Source organism: Rhododendron vialii, chromosome 13a (assembly GCF_030253575.1).
Source record: "Rhododendron vialii isolate Sample 1 chromosome 13a, ASM3025357v1".
NCBI lineage: Eukaryota > Viridiplantae > Streptophyta > Magnoliopsida > Ericales > Ericaceae > Rhododendron > Rhododendron vialii.
The window spans coordinates 30,608,817-30,633,914 of record NC_080569.1 but is presented as its reverse complement, the minus strand read 5'-3'; the positions used below and the strand labels follow the sequence as shown (position 1 = coordinate 30,633,914).

The following is a 25,098-nucleotide window of genomic DNA, read 5'->3' as shown; positions in this document are numbered from 1 at the left end:
GACTAAAACTTTCTAAAGAAAAACTAGAAAAAAAAAAAAGAAAAAGAAACTGAAAGCCAAAAAACTAGCCCCCTTGACTTATTTCCATATTGGGTAAACTTTTTCAGTTTTTGGCAAAAAAAAATTCTATGTTTTTAATTTCAATCACCAAGACGAACAGAAGAGGTACAAAATTCAGATTTAAACCCCAAAAAAGTTCAAAAAATAAAGTTTTGTTTAAATGGTTTGAACTAGTGTTTCTTTTAAAATAAATTTCTACCATTTCTACTATTTGATATGTCAGGGCATATTGAAATATTATTTATTCACAATTCTAAAAATTACAATTGTACTTGTGGGTGCAGGGATGTGAGCAACACCAACGTGGTTGAACCATCGATCCCCAGGACCAGAAGCCCACCAGTGGATGGTATCCCATTGAAGAACATGGCCACACCAAGTCTTGGCCTCTGCAAATTATTTTTCTTATTGCCAATTATTGTGGCTGCTCTCTTTTGATTTAGATTTAATTCCTTGTCTAGCTAGGTATTTATATTTATTTCGATCCCTCCCTATTCCCTATCTATGTTCTCTCCCAAGTAGGTTTTGAACAAGTACAAGTGTTTTTCTTTTTGAATTTTTATTAAATTCATGGAAATTTTATTAGATTATTCATTTGACTTTGCGACGATTGTGGCTACTCTCTCTCTCATCGACGACATTCGTAGCCTTTCAATTTGGATCTGCTACCCTCGCCGGCCAAAACTTTTGCACCTCCTACAACCACCGAAAACCATCGCTGACCACTAGAAATCGCCAACCAACACCAGAAACTAACTGTTGGAAATTTGAGATAGGGTTGGATCTCCCTTGATTTGGTGAGAAAATTGGATAAGGTGAGTGAGAAGTTTCTCCTAATTGACTAAATAAACGGATTTAAACCCCATATTTTTTTTTTTTAATTTCTAGGCAAGTCATTCTACTCAATAAACTAAATGGATTGACTATTGCCATTACTATGAAGACAAAAACCAAAAAAAAAAAAATACTGAAAACTCACCCGATTTGGTATGCGTTTGGGTAAAGGACTGGAGCTACAATTTGAGTTTAAATCAGGGTAAGGTTGGAAGATGATCTAACTTCTTATGCAAATTTCGTTATAAATTGGGGTATATGATCGTTAATATTGCATATCTCGTAAGGGACAAATAATCATGTGATTACCTCTGTCTAGTTTGACTTGAAAAAACGAAGAATTACGGCTTTTGTTTGGACGTAAAATATTTTTCGGTAAAATATTTTATCTATTTTTCGGTGTTTGGTTGTGTAAAAAATAAGGAAAATATTTTACATAGAAAACATTTTTCATTAATTGGATAAAAATGACTTACCCTTAAATCTTCCGTAATTTATTTTTCCAAACGAACTCGTTGCCTTCTACTGCAATTCTCACTGCTCAATTTCTTCGATCATCAATCCTGACTCACGTTCAATTCCAATATTCTCATATCTCTCCACCGTTTAAGCCCCCCGCTCTCTCTCTACACTATTTTGTCGATTTTTTGAAAATATTTTTCAAATGTCAACCCAAACACCGGAAAATAAAAGTTTGAAATTTGTTTTCTAAAAAAATATTTTACATTGGAACAAACGGAGCTTGCGTTTCATATTTTTTTTAAGAGAGAATCTTATTGGTACATACATTAGTCATTCCTAAGTAACAAAATAGGAGTAATTTGCAACTACCACCAAATATATTTTTGTAACGACCAAAAATAATTCGTACTAATTTTTTTTTTTTAACGTACACACTCATTCGTAACCGGTAAGAACTAAGAATACTATGGATTCAAATACTCTCTCAACATCTTCCGAATCATAAGTAAATCGGCATTTACTTGGCAACTCTTTTTTGGATCAACATTTTGTTGGCTGAGTCCCCCCAAGGAGAGAGAGAGAGAGAGAGAGAGAGAGAGAGAGAGAGAGAGAGAGAGAGAGAGAGAGGTTTTCCCCCTCAATTCATTTGTGTGTGGCACAACACATTTACTCTGCAACTTGGGATGGAAATATTAAACCTCATTGTGATACACAGTACCTTGAATTCGTTTTACTGTTTTTTTCTCAACCGTATGTCGTTTACAAAATGCACTAGGCGGCTAAACCTTTCTTGTTTTTACCCAATATAGAAACTCGTCTCCGATACAGATCTAAGATCCTTTCGAAAATAATTTCTATTCCGAGTGAAACTTGAATTGCAAGCTAGGGAATAGAGTGCGAAGGAGGTGGATAACCCAGCAACGCCGTTTGGGGTTTGATTTTGGGACTGGATTGAGAACAAACATAAGAGGTTCAAGAATCAAAATGGTATCGTTTGTCTTGACGTCCGTAGTCCACTAACGGAGAAGCGTTCGCAGCAGGTTCAACAATCGGGGTAACGACATCGTCCTATTGAATTGAACTGGATCATGTGGTGTTGGCAACAGCTCAGCCACTCATCTCATTTGCGAGGTGTCTTCTTCGGGTTGAAAGATCCGGAAGATGTTGAGAGCGAATAAGTTGACAGAGGATCTGAATCCGAATACTGCATAAAACTTATATACCAAATGAGCCATAAAACAATCAACAAACTGAATCACAAAATGCGCAACACATGAATCACATAATTCGTGAGTAGCCACAAATACGCATAAATGACCATAGCGAGAATGATCCAAAAAGACGCACTGTATCTTGTGAAATTATGAGCCTCAACAATGAGTGCTTTGTTTAAAAGTGCCACAAAACTACAAAAGATAAATCATATGCTCGACGGTTCAAATTTTGTTCCTCTAGAAATCAACCATCAGTGTAAGCTCAAGTGACACGTCCGACTTTTGTTAAACTAATCAAAGTGTGGTATTTATCGGACAGGTAACAAGATGAAACACAATGATTCTACATCATGAGCAGCAGTTTATATCGGTCTCACATAAAAGGCTATTTGAGAACTTCAACTTGAATGCATAATAGCAGCTTCCTGAACTTAATAAAGTCAGACAAATAACGAAGCACCAGGTGAGGTTAGAGGGTGAACGTGATCTGTTTACCAATAGTAATTTCACCATTTGGGTTTTCTTTCAACGGCGCTTTTTACCACCACCCTTTTTCTTTCCCTTCTTTCCGAAGCCGCCCTTTTTCTTTCCTGGGTTGTCAAACCCTGCACTTAAAGTGTTGATGCTGCGATCAAGTTCTCTAGTTGCACCCGGTTTCAGTAAATTTTTCACATTCAGAACACCGTTTCTGAAATACCCTTCTGTTGACTTCAGCACCTTGTTCTCAGGCCTACGCTTCTCCGTTGCTCTTTTAGAACCATTGCCAAGCATCCCTCCGAATCGTCCTAGTACCATTCTCTAAAAAGCTATAATAGTTAGCACTCCAGATTGCAAATGACCAACAAATAGTAGAATTGACAAGAAACTGTGAGACATTAACAACCTCTTCTTGTAATTTCTGGTCCCTTTCTTTTTGTTTCTTCATTGTTACTCGTGCTACGCTTAGGGGTAATCTCTGGTTCTTTGGAGGCTGTGTCAAGAGAAAAATAGAAACTCTTAAAAACAAAACCCTTAAACAGAGTTCTGTCAAAAACCAGACTCAGGAAAAGAAGTTTTCACCTTTCCGCCCAGAGCAACAACCTTCCTGTTTTCCAAATCCTTCCTATCTTTCCATGTCATATGCGAGGAGCCTGAAATGTCGTAACAGTAAGCAAACAAGAAAAGTAGCAAGTATAATTTGACAACTTAGATGCAAATACAAACAATACCTCTCTCTCGCGTGAACTTGGAAGGAATTAAAACAACAGGTTTCTACCGTTCCTATATCCTACCACTAAATGAAACACTTAAAATTCTAAACTTGTTATTCACAAGTCATCAGATCTATACATTTTTACTTGATTAGTGAGGAAAACTAATACAACCATCAAATCGCATTGTACAAATATTTACCCAATGGGTGTGGGCCTGAAATAGCCACCGCTAAGATAAATACTGTTCCATCAGTAATTAAGCTGTCTGTCGTAGTCACCTCTGTAGAAAGATGAAGTACAACGTCTTCTGACAAAAATACCCTATACCTTCATATGGGAAGTGGTAACATTGTTGATGCATAGACAAAATAAGCATTACTGCAGAAAGATGACAACTAGGAGAAGAGGGCAAGAGTAATAGATAATAAGATAACATCACATAAAACAAACATGCTAACATCATGCTAGCAAAATCTTTCCCAGGAATATAGCAAAGATAAGAGAACAAAGTTACATGTCCGATATACGCATGTATGCCTTAACACAATAACTGCATAAGAAGAATTATATATTAATGTATTCATTTTTGTGGTAGGGGAAGGGGATGACTGCTGCTGTTAGTGAGTTGTGAGAAATAACTGTTATCCCACTCAACTTCTGTAACTTGAAGGAAGTCCTGAGAAGTTAAAACCATCAGTGTTAACGTCCCTTGCAATGTTTCTCATATGTTGTCAAGCAAAGCCAAAGCAGAACAAGAAAGCGGGCAGGACACAGTACTATCTTAACTTTTAAGCAAAACATGAAGAAATTTCTCAGGAAAAGAGAATGGGAAGCAGATCTTTCCCCTCTCTTTTTTAGGGTTTTTTTTTTTCCCCATTTATATTGGAAGGATGCATGGCGGTGACCAAAAAAGGCCTCTTGTCATGTAAGGTTCAAGAGGAAGTATAATCTAGGGGATCCATTGGAGCTTGGTTTCTATAGCAAGAATGTAAAACTACCTAAAATCTCCTAAGAGCGGTAAAATTCCTGTCCTCCCTGCTTCTATTACTACCATTTGAAGTTGCAGTGAACTTAATCCTCTCCATGCCGTGTCAGCTGGAGTGCATTGAAACTACGAGGCCTCCCGGATGCAACAGCTAAGAGAGGGCCAACCTGCATCTCAATAGGATGCAGGCTGTTTTTGTGCCAGAGTATAACGATAATTTAAGTCCATGCATCAAAATATGAGTCCCAACAATAGGCATCAGGGTGACACCTGTCATAGATGAGTGGTGATAGCTGAACCTGCTGAACAAATCAATTTTTTCCTGAAAATAGATTTCAATATAGTTGTCACTGTTTGCCAAGGGGTTCCACTTCGGCTCGGGTTGCCCAGCGCTACGAGGATGATAGCCTGCTATACCATTGCAACCACTCTACATGGTCTGCACAAGGAAAGCATTTGCTCCCCTCACACTTTACAATACACTCAGTCTGAAAGATATTTTTAGTCAGCCTCATTTTGCAAGATTCACCACACCCAACCCCCCCCCCCCCCGCACTTTTTGTTCGTATTGTCTCCTGTAAGAAGTAACCATGGAATTGGATAGGTTCTGGAAGCCCCAAAACTATACATTGACAATTGGACAATCCATATCTGTGAGTTTGTAGAAGAGAGAGTCTTCAGCCACTTACTGTTATAACTTATACGAACTTTATACAATATTACAGCTAAGGTTCCGAATACCGTACTGGCTAGAGTACCAGATTTCCTACAAGTACGGTACATACCGGTACCGGTTGATATTGAGGAACGCTTCGGATTTATCGCTATTAGTGTTATTTTCCCACATAAGATAATTTATTAGTATAATATACACATTAATTAAAAATAAAATAAAAAGTAGTCCGGTATTTGTCCGCTACCATCCGGTATTGACCGGTAGCAAAATAAATTCAAAAGTAGTCCGGTATTCGCTGGTACCATCCAGTATTGACCGGTATTTGAGCTGTAACGAAATTAGAGGTATAGGGTACCGAATTTGGACGATACCGGTACGTACCGGCCGGTACGGTATGAGATTCATAACCTTGATTACCGACCTTATATCGATTTGTACTTGGTCTTTCTTACTCATTGAAAGAACCCACAAAGTACATACTTAGGTCGGTCTAAAATGTTGAATTGATTTGTGGAATTTACGTCATCAATAAATACATAGCACATTATTTCGTTATGCCAGCACCAGATTACAATTCTCTTTTTCTTTCCTGAGATTTGGGAAGTTTGAGTTAACTATCAATTTATTAGAAGTGGGTATTAATGTCAGTAAATAAGACTTTTCCGAAAAAACTTGTAGGTTCCAAGTTGTTGAATGTAACGACTCAAAACGATTTGTATTCCATTTTTTCCACCTAAACCAAATAACCATCTCCTGCTCAACAGTTCACCCCAGATTAATGCAGATCGACGGTGTAGCACACAGGCACGAGGTTGGAAGTTCCAATGAATATGCAAGGTACCCTCTACCATAACTGTACAGGGTTGAGATTAATGCCACTTGACTGAACAGGACAAAAGTACGAGGATGGTACACTTCTAGACATTATTACCGTGATAAGGAGTACCAACCTCAATCAGAGTTGGCAATTTGGCCACATTAAACCAGGGGCTTTCAACCGTAAGTGCATAGCAAAGGATCTTTAACTCTTGAAGTCCAACGAAAAGTCCTTCCGACCAAACTAGACCAAAATACTCCTACCATTCACTGCGACCTTATTATAAATTTATCTATCCTAAAAGTAGTGACTAGTGAACAAAGAAATTCATCAGTAGTTAATAGTATAGTGAACAATGAAACCCTCTGTTGTGAGAACAGTGAACAATAAAATTGTCATTAAAACAGTGGATGGTGAAATTTATTAGCCATAAAGGATATACACTGATATTTAAAAGTTCTCTGTAGATTCGGAAAATGTCTCTGGTCATCAGGTGGCCGGAAGTGATAGTGATTAGGACATGGTGGGGAGGTATAGTACTTAATTGGTGTATCTTCCATGGGTTAGCAAGTAATAAGGTCAACTTGGCCCACAAAATTACTTCCTTTACAATTAGACTAGCACCTCTGGCCTACAAACCCTAGCCTGATTTTTTGTTAAGTTAATGCATGTAAAAGCGCCAATCCAGCCATGCAGTAGGTTTCACGATCATGAAGTCGAACCCTGAGTCTTCATGAACCCTGCTGTCTTCAGAAGCACGGCACTCCTATGAAAGCATCGTTTCCATGCCAACGTGTGGCAGGTACTGAGATATATGTATCTGATAATTGAACGTGATTAATGATTATACGTCAAAAGCAAATTTATCACTTTGAACACGTGTAAGACCATCTCAAAGAGTCCCCAATCCCATCCAAGAAATCCTCCCTTCGCTTCGACCACACACACAAAAAAAAAGCACAAATCGATACTATCCACATGGAAACCATGATTGGCAATGCCATACACAGTCATAAACCCCTCCACTGTCCACTTATAGATTTAGGTCAGCTGTCGTAAACCAAAAGTTCCACATCAGGCAAGCTCTTTAGATGAAGATTTACGTGTTCAACAGCAAAGAAATTAGCTTAATGCGTCATGTAAGAGAAAACGAAAGAATTACCCAAGAACTCAATATCTTTCATGATGGACTTGATGTCCATTTTCCGTCCCTTGAAATCCACATCATCTGCCGTCGTCTCTGTCACTGATCCCCCCTTTCTATGATTCATTTGCTTTTTCTTGGACATTTCTCCACTATTTGACTCAGCTGAAAGAAGAACAACAAAAGCAACTCGAGGAGATTCATATAATGTTCCAAGAGGGTTGTGAAAAATACTCAACCTGAATTTCGCAATACAAGATTAAGAAAAAGCATTAAGAGATATCATCTTTCAAAGTGAACAATTGAACCAAACCTGGATTTCTCTAGTGTTAATTAACTGCACAACCACAATTCAACAATCTGAAGGCAATTGCATGTTTGAACTCATTTCAAGATTTGCAAAATTTGAACATGCATTCAGCAAGCACTAGATGGACACCACTATACAATAATGCAAAAAAAAGGATTCAAACAAAGCAAAAATAATGAGGCACCCAGAATCACAATCACTGCATCGTCAATTTCGGTGAAGTCCTAACCCTACCACCACAGAAAAAAAGATGAGGCACCTCGAAACTTAGGCATCAGAAATTCTCAAAAAGCACACAGAATAAACTACTTGATGACACAATAAGCACACAGAATAATGATCTAATTTGGAAACAAAGTTAGTATCTAATGGTGAGCTTGTCCAAATATGTTCAACAGGTTCTATACATCTGCATCCCTATTAATTATGGTGATAGAGAGGTGGAAATACACAGCGGAAGCGATTTTTCTCTTGTAGAGATATGCACAGTATTGACAACGACATCACCAAACAAAAAAAGGATGTATGCATTTACATCCCTCTTTGCATTGATATAGGCTGTAAACAAATCTTTGGTCTCATTCAATCTGCCATAAGAACCATTTAAAGTTCAACACACCAAAAAGAATAAATTGTTCAAATTTGCACATTTGAGACAAATAGGAAAAAGGGTAAAGCAAAGGATCGAAGTAACTCTAAAATGGATATACCACCAACTAATCATCCGCGACGGAAATGCATGAGAGAGCGAGAGACAACAAGCAGAACAAAAGATACAATAAACAGATGCAATTTTGGAGAGGCTTAGAAATAAAAATGTAGATCGATGGCTATGAGAGAGAAATCATAGTGAGAGAGAGAGAGAGAGAGACGAACCCAAGACTTAGACTCAGAAGTGGTTTGCTCCGGCGGTGGTGGGGCGGCGTCTATGGGGTGCTCAATCGGTGGTTTGGGAGGATTGGTAGGGAGTGTGAGAGGGGGGCACCGTGCGTCGATGGTGGGGGGAGCGGGTTTAGGGTGGCCCGGTGGTGGTGGGCGAGGGTTTGAGAGGAGATGGAGGAGCGACCACTTTTTGCGTTCCGCAAGAAGAGAGGAGGGAGACGCATCTCAACAGCAAAGATGTTCTTTTCTTGAAGGGCAAAAGAGTCTTTCTGAATCACGGTTACCCATGTCCCGTAATTCTCCCTATTGAAATTTGAAACAGAAACTACTGAAAAAACAAACCAATCAGGCAGCCCGATAACCAAGGCCCAGAAACGGTTGTATAGGCCGTTCGGCCCATGGCTTCACAAGCGGGCGAGGTGTGTTGGGTCGCATCAGAAGGTGAGGAGTATTGTGAGCAAAAATGCTACAAACACAACAACTCCCACACAACAATTCACACAACCGCTGACGTCATGCTGACGTCAGCGAAAAACGACGTCGTTTTGATTATAAAAAAGAAGAAGCATATCCTGACTTCCCTTTCCCTTTTCCCCTCCTCGTTCAAAATACAGACCACATGGGAGGGGCTCCCACCACAACCTCAGCTGCTCCCCCATCGCCGGCAACCGCCACCACCACCACCACCGGCTGCCACCACAACCCCAGCTGCTCCCCCATCGCCGGTAACCGCCACCACCACCGGCTTGTGGCACCCCGGCTCCTGTCCAAGATCTAATGGCTATTACAGCAAAACCTAATTTATATTCGGTATTCATTGTCTTCGCTATTGGGGCAATGATTTTCTTGTCCATGGCTCCTAATCAAACCCTCGCAAATTCCTCGTGCCCAATTTTGGTAAGTTTTCCAAAATGCCCCGATTCCACACCTCTCCCTCATATATCTGTGTATATGATATGTATGTACCAACCCTGAATCTTCTTTGTGCACACAGGACGCCGAGGTCAGAGAAAAGAAAAACCAGTGCTATGCAGATGTTGAAAGGTATTTCGTTTTTTTCTTTCTATTTTGAGTGACATTGAGCTTGGCACAACGAACTGTAAAGAAAATGAATGGGTCCTACCATTTTCTTTTGTTTTTACCTTAACCTTCTCCAAACAAACAATGTTTGAGATTGGTTTTGGTTGGTATTGCTGATTTAATGTCTCAATTGAGATGAGAAGCAAATGTGTAGGAGATGGCTCTGTCTGATTCTTATATTCTTGGCCAGCCAATTTGATTGTAAACAGTGGATTGTGGGGTGGGCAATGCAAATCTTCAATGATAGCCAAGGAGAAGGAATTTCATTGTACATGCTGCAATTAGTTATTTACACCTTGAACATGTGCACTTCTAAAGTTAGCAGCCATATGTAATCAAGCTGCCCTCCCAATCTTCCAACCATAGCCTAAGAATAACGAGCAATAAGGATAACACAAAAATTAGCAGCCATATTTAGATGATCCGCTAGGATATTATTATCCAAGGATTAATGTCCTCCACAAAATGAATAATACATGTTGCAGAAGTTTATAATCTACTAATCGTTTTTACTGATTGAATAATACATGTTGTGCCATGTGATTTTTTAAGTGATTGCTAATAGGTCAATAGGGAAACAAAACTGAACAGGATGCAGTTCAATCCCTAACATAAGAATTTTCCAAGATTGATTTTAAGAATAAAACCTTTAACTTGAAACAGCATAAAGCATACTTCCAAATCAAACAAACTGTTTCATGATTTACTAGATCTATATACAACATATATAGACAGCAGAAAACAAACCAGCAAAAGTTACCAACCAATTTTAACTCTACGGGCAACATATCAATGCCCAAACTTCCCATCCATCATTATTTGCCTAAGCAACGTCCATGCATTCACAATAACCAAAAAAGAATATACTCCAAGAACAAATAATCTATATATCTTAGACAACAATGGTCATCATTATCAACCCCGGCCAAATGCAGACAAATAGCTTACAAATTCTACTTGTTGCTGCTCAGCTTTTGACTTTTACCTTCAATGTTGACGAAACTACCTCCTTAGTCCTCTTCTTCCCTTCCAAGATCCAAATGCTGCTCCCTACCTTAAAAGTCGATATTAACCACCATAAGGTTAGGATGAGGTCCAAAAACAAAATCTAGCGACAACCCAAGGTATGTACAGTTAAAATTTACCTCTCCAGTCTAAAGTTGGTCTTGCCAATTGACATGCTAGCCAATACAGATGGTAGCACAAAATTGCTTAAGATCCCTGATTCTAACTTCTACCATTCAAAATATCATAAACAATACAATTGAATTATTCTGTCAGAAATCCAAATCTCTAGGCGGACCAATACAAAGTTTTCCTGGAGGTCCAACTGTTTTGGCAGAACAAGTTCTATTCCATGGCCGGACAAATCAAAATATCTCTCCAGCACTTAATTGATAACCCAAGCACTCAAACACACTATTTTCAGCTCATATTTTCGAATTAGGGGTTTCTCAAAATTTTCGAATTAGGTTTTTTTTTTAGTTTGGCAGCACAACATTTTAGGGTTTCTCAAATTGAAACCCTCTAATTGTAGATGAGGATGAGGTGTTGATAGTGGAGGGTAATCTATCTATTTGAAACGAGAGAGAGAGAGAGAGAGAGAGAGAGAGAGAGAGAGAGAGAGACCTTCGTCGTGGACAGCGTCGGGGTGCCAGAGCCGGTGCTGGTGGCGGTCGCCGGCGATGGAGGAGCAGCTGGGGTTGGCGGTCGCTAGCGAGCAGCTGGGGTTGTGGGGGTCGCAGGGGGTGGGAGCCCCTCCCTCGCTTCTGTGTCTGTATTTTGAACGAGAAGGGAAAAGGGGAAGGGGTTGTGTTTGTGACCTGGGCTCTTTTTCTTTTTTTTTTAATTATCAAAACGACGTCATTTTAAGATGATGTCAGCATGACATCAGCTATTGTGTGAGTTGTTGTGTTTGTAGCATTTTTGTATTGTGAGTTCGCATCGGGGCCAGGTAGATTGGCTCGGGCACATGACATCAGTTTTGGTTCGGACACATGGCCCAGCCACGTGCTGCCTGATAGTGTGGTACTCAGCAATCGTCATGCATGACATCAAAACAAGAAATGGTTATTCATGACATCATTGGAGGCACGAACTTACAGTGCTGGTGCCGATGTTTGGGTTGCTCAAGCCCAACTTCAATTTAGTTGTTTACTTACTATTAAGTCATAAAAAATAAGAAGACATACAAGTCAAAAAGAAAAAAACAAAATTAAGGTTATATGGTTTTTTTAGCTTGCATTACATTAAAACATCAAAATCAAAATGTAACCCGAGTAGACGGTTGTCCAAAAATTATTTTTGTTGCGCATGGTGGGGATTGCCCAGGCCCAAGATCTTGTGGGGCTTACCCCGGGACGGGCTCTGCGAACTCGGCTCGAGCTAATCTTGGGAGTCAAGATAAATAACTCCCTATATATGCAAAGCACAGTGATAAAGCCTCAAGGGGTCGCCATCCTCAATTACTGAATCTAGCTATGAACTTTCCTTCTCTAAATTTGGACTTACTTAACAATCGGAGTGCCTTGTGGTAGCCGGATCCGCACTACCTTGGCTCTCTAGCAGTCTTGCAGAGCTTGGGTGAAATGTTTGCAGAATTCCCATGTCCAAGGAATGGAAAATCCTGCGATGCGGATTGCATTACAAGACATGTAGAGCGGTCAATTCGGCCGTTCATTTTGTATATTCTCTGAATTTTCAATGTTAGAAAAATGGTTTCTTAGAAAGATCTTTTGTAGTCTTTGGGGCATAAAACCATTTTAAGATGTGAAAGAAATTGGGTCTCGAAATTGGTCGTTCGGTATGGAAGAAACCGCCTGTCTCGCTCGGGCTCGGGCTCGGGCTTTGATTAAAATAAATTGGGCTTGTCCTGCTTGGGCCAAAGTTATTTTACTCTAGCCCAATTTAATTTCCAACGAACCGGTGTGGCTGTTCGGTTTGAACCGAACCAGTGCATGCATATGGACAGTTGCAATAGTTGGATTTCCAACCATTGCATCAGTTCTTTTGGAACCGACACAACCCATTTCTTTTGTGACCCTTTGAACAAGTTTCGAACCCCTTGAGATAGATTCTTGGTTGCCTATAGTATATTATAGGTTCATTCCAGCCATTTCATGCAACCAAAAATCCACATAGCACACATACATTTCGTATATAGAGTATGAGAGAGTTTTACATAGTTTTGTTCGCGGGGCACACATTCGAAGTGTTGCGTTTGTGTGCGTAAAGATCGTTGCATCCTGGAAAGTGAACGTTCATAATCGTGAGCGCCGTGGCGAGAGTGAAATCTGCTTTAAGGACACAGTGGCCCATCACTAGACTTGATCTATTTCTTTTTCGTCGGTGTTTGCAATCCGTGAGTTGTATTTTTCTTTTTACTGTTATTGTATAATCTGTTTTACCATTGGAATAATTAGTTTGTTACTTACACAGTTTCCTTTAGTTTCTGACTTCGTGGTTTCTATTAGTCACAAGTGGTTTACAGCATTAATCAGTGCACAAAAGTATTATCTTTTCTTTGCCAAGTTTCCAACATTCCATACGTTCATGGGTAATATTCTCTTATCCAATTGTATGTTAATTTCCCAAAATTCTTGGAAGAGCATCTTTTTTACAAGCAATATATCCATGAAGAAGATAAATTCGAAACGTAATTTCTGGAAGCATAGACTGAAGAAGCGTTAAATGAGAATAAATTTTGATAATCTATCAACTGAAATAAAGAAAGAAAAGAATAGAAAGATGTTTTGCATAAGAAAAAAGGAAATTGATATTCGCGCTCCACTTTTTACTGACGGCGCTCCATTTTGTTCATGACATGAAGTTGCTAGTAACTTCACATTAAAATTGGAGCACTATCCATAAAAAGTAGAGCGCGAAAATCAGTTTCAAAAAAAAATGATCTGAAACTCATTGGTTAATTTGCTTGGCCTTGCATTTGAACATTTCCACTTTCTTAGCAGCTGCATCCATAGCCACTCTCTACCTAACCCATAGTCCTTCAAGGTTCTAGATTTTCTGTTGCTGTAGATAAGTCTTGATCATGTACTTAACTTTCTTAGCTGCTTCATCCATAGCCACCTCTTTACCCCACCTGTAGTCCTTTAATTTGTTCTATTATTTCATTATCCACCACTCTTATTCATCCATATCCACAACCAAACAAACCAAGCATAAGCTAATCCCCCTTCTAAGAGCATCAGCAGTGGAATAAGCAAATGTGAATAATCAAAACATGCCATATCAGATTTTGATTATCCATTGAGAGGTTGCTAAAGTTAGCAATGTCAAATCCCACATTTGTTATTTTTTGCTCATAATCAAAACCAATGGGCCTTCCAAATTTTTTCCCTTCATTTCATGCATATTTTTTGAAAAAGCGGTTTTTGAAGAAAAAAAAACAGTTTATGTTAGAAACAGTTAAAAAAAAAAGTTTTTCGAAACAAAAAATAGTTTTCCAAAAAACACACTTTGTTCACTTAAAAACTGTAAATACAATTTTGAGAAATTTTGAAAGAATTATATTTGCACAAATAGTTTTGAAATTTTAAAAACTATAAATACAGTTTTTTAAAAACAGATTTTGTGTAAAAAAGAGTTTTCTATAAAAGAGTTTTGAAATTTCGAAAACAAATTTTTGAAAAACACACTTTATTTACTTATAGTTATTTAAAATTTTTGAAAAATTTGTTTTTTGAAAAAAAAAATCTGAAAGTTACAGTTTTTTAAAATTATTTTTTGAAAACATTGTTGAGAGAGAGAGAGAGAGAGAGAGAGAGAGAGAGAGAGAGAGAGAGAGAGAGAGAGAGAGAGAGAGAGAGAGAGAGAGAGAGAGAAGGTTTTTGTGTAATGTTGATGTACTTGATTGAGAGATAAAATTTGTTTATTGACAAAATATTGCTAGTTGTGATTGTTGAAGAGCCAAAATGTGATGAGTCATTAAGAGATTGCTAGGTTTGGTTATTCCAATGTAAGCACTTTTTTGATCCAACATTGCTAATTTTAATAATTTTTTGTTTTGTTTATTCTACTATGGATGCTCTAAGAAAACCATACAAACCCCTTCTTAGTTAATCTCCTTTCTTAACTAATCTCCCTTTTATACTATATCCATCTCTTATGTTCCCTTCTTCCTTATCCCCTGATTCTTATCTGTCCAACAAACAGGCCCTAACGGTGTTGTTAATGTCTAAACTATTTTTGTTTGTGCTAAAATTTGAATGCATAAAAGCTTTGTTGTAACTTCCCAAACAGGTCACTGGTCTAGTACATTATTTTGATCCACAAATTACACCACATGGTCCAAAAACTTAAACCCAAGGTACTAGTAATAGCCCACAGTGTTTGTTATATACTTAAGATCATCTATGTAGACCTCCGATATGGGACGAGGTGTTACAGTGATCACCCCTAAGAATTATTATTGATTAAATGATTCATTGGCGTTATTTGTTAGTTTGTTGAACACTCGTATGCTAAAATATGTTGCCATGATAATTTATTTTCAGCCTAGCTTTAGAACCTTTATTTATTCGGATTAAATAGTCATTTTTTGGAGTTCGTGTCATTTTTCAATCGATTATATCTTTCAATTTATAATATTTTACCTGATTTAAAAAATATTATATTATAGAATTAATCGAGATTTATTAAACAAGATCCATATTCGATATGAAATTCATTACGGATTCAAAGATATAACCCGTTTTTTAGCCGGTTAGAATAGAACTAGGGACAATTATATCCGGACGGAGGGAGTACATGATTTGACATTCATTGAACTTGTCAGCTGACGGATTTTTATCCAACTTCTTTTAAGGCAAGTTGGGGAGTTAGGCAAGGACTCTGGCAGCATCTCCGGATTTCTATTTGTTTGACCTCCTTAGGGTGTCTCATCCTAGATTTATTTTATAAATCACTTCTGCATTCGAAACATTTGTCAGATATTGAATTCTTTTTATTATTGTTGGATCACTAGATATTGATTAGTGCATAGGATATTTGTGCCCCACACGTTTTGTTGAACTTAATTGGTTGAAGTTGTTCTTAATAAAAAAAAATGGTTGGCAGTTTGTAGTAGTTCATTGCTTTGGTATTTAATTAAATTCTTTTTAGACTGCATATTCTACGAGTTTGGGTCTTGTGGTTCATGACCGGTCACTTCTTATTTTGGGGTGTGACATTTGTACCATGTGCACGAATAATAGTTTTGGCATTATCATTTCTTGAATGGGTGTTGTGTGTTCCGCTTTAATTTCCCCCCTTAAAAAATAAATACTTATTTACAATTTTCAAGCTTAAAAATAATGGGCTTACTAAAATCAAAAAATATGCAGTATGAATATTGTTTGATAGATTTCGATGAGATCTATCAAACCTTACAAAAAAAAATTAAAAAAATATTTCCGTAAGCCTATTATTTTTTAAGTTTAAAAATAGATCCTTATTTTTTATGTACGTATTTTGAGCATTTGGAACGGGGCTTAATGTTTGATGGCTTTGAATGTGGTGGGTGGGGGGTTATTACAATCAACCTCACTTTCTTTTTGGGTAAATGTCTACCTCACTTTGCACTTTCCTACCTCTTTCTTCTTAATTTCCTTGTCTCTCTCGTAATTTTTTTACACGACTTTCATCTACTCAAACAAGCAAAATGGAGGAATTATGCGTTTGTCTGAACAAGAAGATAAAAAAATACTACGTACCGAACTTTGAAAAAAGTCAGTGAAGATAAAAATAAGTTGGAAGAAAAACTGTGTCTGATTTGGATTACTTATTATATCTTTGGTGAATTGCTTTAATTTATGTTTTTGGTCAAAATAATGTCTTAAAAACACTTTGGACAAAGGGGCAGAGCTCACGAGAAATCTAGGGTTTCGTTCTACTCATCTGGTCAGGGAAGTAAAACTACAGTCGCCTAACTAAAATGGATTAACTATTTTTGGTATTTTTATTAGTGAGAAAATAAGTGTTATTTTGGAATAAGTCTGAAGACAAATTGAAAGTAGTAATAAGTGTAAACAAACAAAGAAAAAAGAAAACCGTCTGCGGACCAAAGGGGGAGAGTTTTCACCAATTGTGCGTTAAAGTGGTGCCGTGGTGACGGTCCGTCCTCCCTGACGGTATTTATGGATCGAACCGGACATTCCATTAGCGGGTAGGGAGCCCCTATGATCGCGCCCAAGGGGAGTTGCTACGCTGGTCGCCCCTTCCCACCCTTTTGATGATTAAAAAAAAAGAAAAAGAAAAAGAAATAAGAAGACGTGAAACAAAAAAATGAAAGAAGAGAATGTGAAAGGGTTCAGGCAAATTAATTATTGACAGGGAAATTGCCTTGAAGTTGAAGAAGGTTTTAGAATTATCGTCAGGGAAATTACCTTGAAGAAGATGTGTGGTCCTCTTCTAAAAGGGATTGTGCGCTCAACGACTAAACAATTGACGTGATAAATTTCTACAAGGAGGGGCCATGTAAAAGGGGTGGTGATTGACTAAATAATTGACCAAATAAAATTTTGCACGGAGGGACTGTGTCAAGGGTTGTGCGGCCAACGACTAAATAATTGACATGTGACTTATTGATAGATCTCATTGAGATCTTTTAAACGGTGAAAAAAAAAAAAAACATTTTGTTTATGTTTGGTCATTTTGTTTCCAATTTGAAATATTCTTTCCAACAATTAACCTCTTTCTTTCTTTTTTTTGGGCAAGTATCCTAACTTTTGCCGATTAAAAAGAAGAAGGTAACTTGAGAAAATTAAAGTTGAGCAGTTGAGTTATCAAACAATGAAAAAAGACAAAAGAGAGCCAAGCAATATTTTGTCTGTATCATAGCCAAACACTTTACAAGATTATATCTTGATCTTATTGGGATTAGGTCATTTAGGTTCCAATTAAACAAAGACTGGGTAGTTTGGCGGATGCAATCGGAGCTGGCTACTGCCTCCCCCAGATTCATTCCATCCAGGCAACATGCTTAATTTCTACAGGCCAAGGAATTTTATTAGAAGCACTAACTAGAGGTGAACCCGCCCGAAACCGAAATTTATCAGTGGCAGAGAGAGCAGCGGCGATCGATCTCTTGGTGCTTGACTCCTGATCATCATGAGTCTTTTCTCTACCATGAAATCCCAAGAAGCGTCTTCTTCGAATTCTCGACATCCGTATGATGTGTTCCAAGAAGCCTCTTCGTCGAATTTTCGATACCCGTATGATGTGTTCTTGAGCTTCAGAGGCGAAGACACTCGCAAGGCTTTCACTGGCCACCTTTACACAGCTTTGGAAAGTGCTGGATTTCGCACCTTCAGAGATGATGATGAAATAGAAAAAGGAGAAGATATCAAGTTTGAACTGGAGAAAGCAATCGAAGAGTCAAGGATGTCAATAATTGTCTTCTCAAAGAGCTATGCATCATCGACCTGGTGTCTTGACGAGCTAGTGATGATCCTCATGAAGCGCAGGACTTCCCGACATGAAGTACTACCTGTCTTCTATCATGTGGATCCAGGTGATGTGAGGAAGCAAAATGGTAGCTTTAAAGACGCATTTACAAGGCATGAAACAGGAGAACGAAAAGAGGAATTGAAAGACAAAGTTGGAACATGGAGGCATGCACTTACTGAAGTTGCAGGTCTGGCTGGGATGGACTTGAAACAAGGGTACGTAATTTACTCATGGCGCGCTTCTTTAGCTAGGCATAACTTGCATAACTTTTTCATCTCATACGTATCTACTTAATTACTCTTCATTCGTTCCTAAATGAGAGTCCACGTTACTATTTCGGACACTTCAAAAAAGTATTTGTATCTTTCAATCTATAATGCTAAAAATATCCCATATGAATCTTGTTTGATACTAGATCTCAATTAGTTTTATTAGACAAAAAATTTATTTACATAAAAAGTATTACTCCCTCCGTCCCTTTATTATAGTCCAGTATTCCATTTTGGGCTGTCCCTTAATAAGTGTCCATTTGGTAAAGTTAGTGGGTAAAAGTTGGTACATTGTCTATTTTGTCCCTAAAAATATATTCCATTTGAAAAGTTAGTGAGTAAAAAGTGTAATGATGATGGGTAAGTAAGGAAAGTGGAGGAAAAAGTTGATGTGAAAGGTATAATGATGATGTTTTTTTAATAAGTTGGAATTACGAAGTAGGACATTTAAAAATGGACGGAGGGAGTATAAATTAAAAGATATACACAAGATTAGGGGCGGAGCCAGGAATTTTGGTTAGTGGGGTCAAAAATTAGATTCATACGCCATATATTTTTTCTACGCACAAGTCCCAAAATAACTAAATTAAAAGGTTAATTATAAGATCGACATGCACTAATAATTCATTTTTGCCTCATAATTGGCCCCAAAAGACTTGTTATATTTGAAAATAATACATGATAGTCTCATTTCTAGCACTATTAACTCTCAAAAAGAACAGAACGTTTGGAATTTCTATGCACTTAAAATAAGTTGGGGCAATTTAGAGATTTTTTGTGGGGTCAAAATAGCTAAATCATATATATTCCTATGAAAATTTGGGGTCAAATTAGTAAAAATATGATAAAAATTATACATATCCCTACGAAAATTTGGTAGCCAATGGGGTCGGCCGCCCTCCCTTGTACCCATGTGCCTCCGCCCCTGACAAGATAAAAATAACAAAAAAAAGTAGAAGTTGACTCTCATTTAGAAAGGGAGGGAGTATTTAAATAGTAACAATAATATGCTGTTTCTTCTTTTTTGTTAGTTACGGGGTGGAAATGTGTAATTCGAGCTATTAAGTCAGGTTTTCTTATTAATTGTACTTTACTTTTCATCTTCACCGGAATTTTCAGAGACGAGGCAAGGTTTATCCAAGATATTATAACTGCGGTTGAAGACAAATTAAGTCGCACAATGACGTTGGACATTGGCCCCCACTTGGTTGGAATAGATCCGCGAGTTGAAAACATTCGGCTTTGGTTAGAAGATGGGCCAACTAATTTTGGCATAGTTACAATTTGTGGAATGGGTGGGATAGGCAAGACAACCATTGCAAGGTATCTGTATAATTTGAACTTCTCAAGATTCGAAGGTAGCTGTTTTCTTGAAGATGTAAGAGAAGTTTCACAAACACGAGATGGTTTACTTCGTTTACAAAGACAACTTCTTTCAACTATTTTGAAGAAAAGAAAAGTAAGAATAAATAGTATTGCTGAAGGAACTGCTAAGATTAAAAATGCCATATCTTGCAAAAAAGTTTTTGTAGTTCTTGATGATGTGGACAAACTTGATCAATTCGATGCAATTATTGGAATGCGAGATTGGCTTTTTCCAGGGAGTAAAATCATCATAACCACCAGGAATGAGCGGTTGCTTGGGGCTAATGAATTCTATAAGGTGCATAGGGTTAAAATCCTGAGTGACAAGGAATCATTAGAGCTCTTTAGCTGGCATGCCTTTGGAAACTGTTGTCCCAAAAATGGTTATGGAGAGGTCTCCGAAAGGGTGGTAAACTACTGTGGAGGGCTTCCATTAGCAATTAAAGTTCTAGGTAGGTCTCTATCAGGGAAAGGCGTAAATGTATGGAAAAGTCATCTAAAAAAATTGAAAGCGATTCCTGATGGTGAAATCCTTGGAAAACTCAAAATAAGCTATGACTCTTTGCAGGACAACAACGACAAGTATCTCTTCATCCATCTTGCTTGTTTGTTTATTAATGGCATGTTTAATGTCACGAAAGATAGTACAATTATGATCTTAGACGGTTGTGGATTTTACACAATGGATGGGATTCAAAACCTTGTGGATAGATGCCTGATGTTGGTTGATGGTAACCTACTCAAGATGCATCAATTGCTTCAAGAAATGGGAAGAGAAATTGTTCGTCAAGAGTCATCAAAGGCGCCGCTCGGAGAACGTAGAATCTTGTGGAATCAGGACGCATGTGATGTATTGAGAGAAAAAACTGTAAGAATTATCTTTACTCTACATGTATTTTTTAAGATTTGTGTAGGGATGTTATTTACTAATCAGTGTTCCAATCACACATCCTCCCCTTGCATTTTCTGATTCTTATGTCAGGGCACAAACAAAGTCGAAGGTCTTACACTCCATATAGGCTTGTTGAAGGAAGATAAGAATTGCAATACGGTCTTTGGTGCCAACAGAAAACGTCGTTATGGAGAGTTCCTTGAGCAGCCTTTCTTGGCAAATGTAGGTCGTTCCCTTAAAAAATATGGTTTCAACATCTTCTCCTCTCACCTTGAAGCCACTGGTCCAGAAACTTCAAATCAAGTAGCTTTTGAAGCTGATGCATTTGGAAGGATGCATGACCTCAAATTTCTGCAGCTCTATGGTGTACATATTAGTGGACCCTACAAAATGCTTCCCAAAGGATTAAAATGGTTGTCCTGGCATGGATTTCTGCTTAATTCCATACCTAATGATTTCCCTTTGGAGAACCTAATCGCTCTAGACATGTGCCATACCAGCTTGAAAAATGTGTGGGAAGGAACCAGGGTATGTCACTCTCTTTTTTTTCTTTTTAAATTTCACTGGAAGCTGAATTGAAGACTTTGATAACCGCATTTTTTCTTCTTCTTTTGCAGTTTCTTGAGTTTTTAAAAACCCTCAATCTATGCCATTCCCCTGACCTTGCCAGAACTCCAGACTTTTCAGGAACCCCCAATCTAGAGAGATTGTTACTTAATGATTGTAGAAGTTTGGTTGATGTTCATGAATCCATTGGAAGTCTCGAGAGACTTTTTTTGTTGGATTTAAGAGATTGTAAAAGTCTGAGGAAGCTTCCGAGAAGCATTGGTAAGCTAAAGCTTTTGAAATCTCTTAAGCTCTCAGGTTGCCCAAATATTGACGAATTGCCAACAAACAGGGGTAGTATGGATTCTCATTCTCCCTCAGCTAGTGGGGAGGTGAATGCAATGCAATCTTTCATCCGGCCTTGGCTGTTGAAGCCAAGAAAAAATCCAGAAATGTCATGGACTTCTTTATCACAGTCCTTGGTGGAATTAACTCTTGCGGAATGTAATCTTTCAGACGATGATTTACCGAGAGATCTTGGCAAACTATGCTCATTGGTGTATATTAATCTGGCGCGTACTCAGATTTCCAGCCTCCCAGATTTCATCAGAGGTCTTACCAGGCTCAATGTCCTTGACATACATGGCTGTCCAAGGCTCCGGAAACTTGAAGGGCTCCCACAAGTACACACGTTGATTCCTGGAAATAATCCATTGTTGGAGGAAGTAACCGTTCAAGTCTTTCACTGTTCAAAAACTGCTTGTCATCTATTTTTTCGGTCAAACAGAAATTCAACTGATTGTCGTTTGGATACATGTGACCATGTAGATAAGCCTCTGGGCTTATTCAAAATAGAACCCATAGAAAATGTTGCAGCTGAGATTACTAAAAGTTTGGGCTTGTCGAACTTGCAATCCATTGGAAAGCAAAATGTCAAGATATCGACAAGGTATGGCATGAACCAACGGAAGCTTCCCCTCCAGGTATATTCTCTCTCTCTCTCTCTCTCTCTCTCTCTCTCTCCTTTTTACATCTGTGGTTTCACAGCAGTGAATTACTTCCCCATGTATTTTTTCCAAGTCCACGTAGAACTATGCAATATAAGGGTAATTTTCCAAAAGTGCTAGGAATACAAGTTTTGTGAAGGAAAAAACTCCTTCAGCGATGAAAAAAACATTTAACACTTTTACTAGTACTTAAGCCAATTTGGGAAACTACCCATAATAACGAGTACAATTTTGTTCGGCCGCCTTGAAAGAGGGTGAGTGTTACCCTTCCTCTTATTTGTTAAAAATTGTGTGGATTCCACCACACCATTTCCACCATGATATTACTTTGTGGTGGAATCCACATCATTTCAACCAATAGGATAATAACATTCACCCTCTTTTGAGGGTTAACAAAATTAAATTCCATAAGAACCTACTCCCTCCATCATATTCTGTTTGTCCATTTTCGTTATTTTTTGTAATTTTGTATTATAGACCCAATTATAAATTCCATAAGAGCCTACTTCTTCAGCCTAAACCCTTTGTCAACATAATCACTAGTACAAACTAGATTTTACTAGAAGCAAATCGCAATTAAACTAATCTAATCTAATCTATATGACCAACAAGGAAACATGCAGCAAACCGATCCCAAATGCCAACATATCACTCTAACCATCAAACAAAACACTCCACTTTCCTAATTCTAGAATAGCAAATAACTCAAAATGATGGGCAGAAATCCAGACCTATGATTGTAACCACTCGTGGATATATCTCGGTTTGTCCTTCTCTGGTCAGAGCAAAACTGACCCGAGCACCTGATCGAAAGCCCCCGGAATCGATCAATAACTCCACTTTCCTAATTCTCTGGTGCTATTCTACTTTTCCTTCTCTGGTGGAATAGCTACATGCCCGGCCTGAGTTAGGCGCGTGCATGTCAGTCACATAGATTCGCCACCATTAGGTTAAAATCTTGACTCTATCCTGATTACCGGTCCAAGAATCTGAAACTGGCAGATATAAGTAATTAAAACAGGCCAATACGCGCACATGCTATATTTTGCATCTCACAGGTGTTGGGGTGAAACGGAATCCAATTGTGCGAAAACCAATATGTATCAACCAATGCACTATACTTAATACATCGATTACGAGAGAGCAACAAATAAAGATGGCTCTTTCAACAATTGACAATGACCAAACTTCGCAAACTATGGCTACTCATTTAACCAATTTAATCTCTCTCTCTCTCTCTCTCTCTCTCTCTCTCTCTCTCTCTCTCTCTCTCTCTCTCTCTCTCTCTCTCTCTCTCTCTCTCTGCATATATGTGGGGGTTGACTCTTCAATTTTCTTTTTGTGGTACAGGGATGTCATGAAAGACATATATTCTCCGCTTACCTTCCAGGTAGCAATGTTCCAGAGTGGTTCAATTTTAAGAATCTAGGAGGATCATCGGTTGATTTTACTGTGCCTTCAAATCCTAATTCCAAAGTACGAGGCTTGAGTATCTGTTCTGTGTATGAGTTGTCATGTGCTCCGCTAGATTATCGTTGGGAAGGAGACCAACACACCATCGTAAGTAACAAAACAAAGGGTTTGGTTTGGAGCCATTGTCCAGGGGTTTTTGGGGTTGGAAAAGCTGGAGAGGATATGATGTGGTTAAGTTATTGGAAGTATGGGAAACGATTATTGGAAGCTGGTGATGAACTCCGTGTTTCAGTGTTTGGTGGGCCATGTGTGCAAGTGAAGGAGGTTGGAGTTCGTGTTCTATACAATGAAGAACAAGAAGCAGAGTGCAGGGCGATTCAGGGAAAAGCCCCATTGGAAGAACTACCAGAAGTCGCCATGATTTCGATGAGTTCCCGATCAGACATTAATGAAGAACAAGAAGCAGAGCTCAGGGCAATTCGGGGAAAAGCCCCGATGGAAGAACTACCAAAAGTCACCAGGATTTCGATGAGTTCCCAATCAGACATTAATGAAGAACAAGAAGCAGTGCTCAGGGCAATTCGGGGAAAAGCCCCGATGGAAGAACTACCAGAAGTCGCCAGGATTTTGAGGAGTTCCCAATCAGACATTAATGAAGAAAATGTGTCCCGTCAAACCTATTATCAGTTTGGAAATATCATTCCGGAAAGTGTTCCAGCACATCCGAGAACAAAATTGTACCAACTCGGTATGCATGGTGATCTATGTGAGTTTTGCCAAGAAATGTACCCTCGACCTTGGACCACTGCCATGTCTTATAAGGATTGGGATACTGAATGTTGGGCTCCAAGACTGCTGGTGCTGCCTTCATACTATGTTTCTGATTCGCTCAGAGTCGAACTAGAAACGTCACATTGTCGAGGAATGTCTTGTTGCAAACCCCGCTATGGTCTCATATGTTATTAAAGAACGCTGATTTAGGCCCCGCTATGTGTGTGTTACTCATAACGTTGTTGGCATGCTGTGGTTGACATACTTTTAATAGGGAGATTTTGCATGTTTATGTTCGAGATATTTGTCATGGTACTCTTTTTTTTTTAAAAAAGTCGGTACTCTTTACCTGATATGTATGTTATGTCTTCCATAGCGTTTCTGGAATACTATGTGCCTAGAAAGTGGAATGAAAGCTATGTGATCGACACTATGTTCTCCCGTGCATTTGACAAGGATTCAAACCAAGGTTTTGAATATTGTAATGGACATGGTATCGGTTGTGTTCCTGTCATGGTACGTACCGTTACCAGTGTAATATCGGGTACTGTTTCGGATTGCTCCTTATAAATAAGTATTTTTTAAAAACATACTCCCTCTGTTCCTTTTTTAAGTATCCGGTTTCGTAACTCCAACTTATTAAAGAGACTGTTATCCAAAATGTTTCAATCAGGAATCCAAAATACGAATCCTATTACATTTACACATGAATAGAATTACAACGTAATGAAAT

The 25,098-nt window shown here is 38.3% G+C and overlaps 2 protein-coding genes across 5 annotated transcripts; one reads left to right on the top strand and one right to left on the bottom strand.

The window, feature by feature from the left end:
* Nucleotides 1-2,021: 2,021 nt before the first annotated feature.
* Nucleotides 2,022-7,622, bottom strand: LOC131312533 (uncharacterized). Of its 3 annotated transcripts, none has more exons than XM_058340370.1 (5): nt 7,404-7,622; nt 3,630-3,700; nt 3,454-3,540; nt 3,066-3,368; nt 2,022-2,560 (listed from the first exon to the last, which is right to left on the bottom strand). In XM_058340370.1, the coding sequence occupies exons 1-4, from the start codon at nt 7,528-7,530 to the stop codon at nt 3,096-3,098; spliced, it is 558 nt and encodes a 185-aa protein (XP_058196353.1). In that variant the 5' UTR covers nt 7,531-7,622; the 3' UTR covers nt 2,022-2,560; nt 3,066-3,095. The 3 variants fall into 3 exon arrangements, with proteins under 3 accessions (XP_058196353.1, XP_058196354.1, XP_058196352.1); XM_058340371.1 differs by having other exon boundaries at nt 2,022-2,547; XM_058340369.1 differs by lacking the exon at nt 2,022-2,560 and having other exon boundaries at nt 2,686-3,368.
* A 9,740-nt stretch (nt 7,623-17,362) lies between these two features.
* Nucleotides 17,363-24,847, top strand: LOC131312530 (disease resistance protein RUN1-like). 2 transcript variants are annotated; one of them, XM_058340367.1, is made up of 6 exons: nt 17,363-18,317; nt 19,491-19,694; nt 20,448-20,604; nt 20,719-21,156; nt 21,246-22,157; nt 23,532-24,847. In XM_058340367.1, exons 1-6 carry the CDS (start codon nt 17,764-17,766, stop codon nt 24,558-24,560), a joined length of 3,294 nt encoding a protein of 1,097 aa, XP_058196350.1. In that variant the 5' UTR covers nt 17,363-17,763; the 3' UTR covers nt 24,561-24,847. The 2 variants fall into 2 exon arrangements, with proteins under 2 accessions (XP_058196350.1, XP_058196349.1); XM_058340366.1 differs by having other exon boundaries at nt 19,491-20,604.
* The last annotated feature ends 251 nt before the right edge of the window (nt 24,848-25,098 follow it).

Bases quoted from the DNA above. Each gene is read 5' to 3' on its own strand.
- LOC131312530 (XM_058340366.1), top strand. From the start codon at position 17,764: ATGAGTCTTTTCTCTACCATGAAATCCCAAGAAGCGTCTTCTTCGAAT. The intron at 18,318-19,490 runs GTACGTAATTTA...CGGAATTTTCAG, and splicing joins GGGATGGACTTGAAACAAGG to AGACGAGGCAAGGTTTATCC. The intron at 21,157-21,245 runs GTATGTCACTCT...CTTCTTTTGCAG, and splicing joins ATGTGTGGGAAGGAACCAGG to TTTCTTGAGTTTTTAAAAAC.
- LOC131312533 (XM_058340370.1), bottom strand. From the start codon at position 7,530: ATGTCCAAGAAAAAGCAAATGAATCATAGAAAGGGGGGATCAGTGACA. The intron at 3,541-3,629 runs GTGAAAACTTCT...CTCTTGACACAG, and splicing joins TTGTTGCTCTGGGCGGAAAG to CCTCCAAAGAACCAGAGATT. The intron at 3,369-3,453 runs GTTGTTAATGTC...ATAGCTTTTTAG, and splicing joins ACCAGAAATTACAAGAAGAG to AGAATGGTACTAGGACGATT.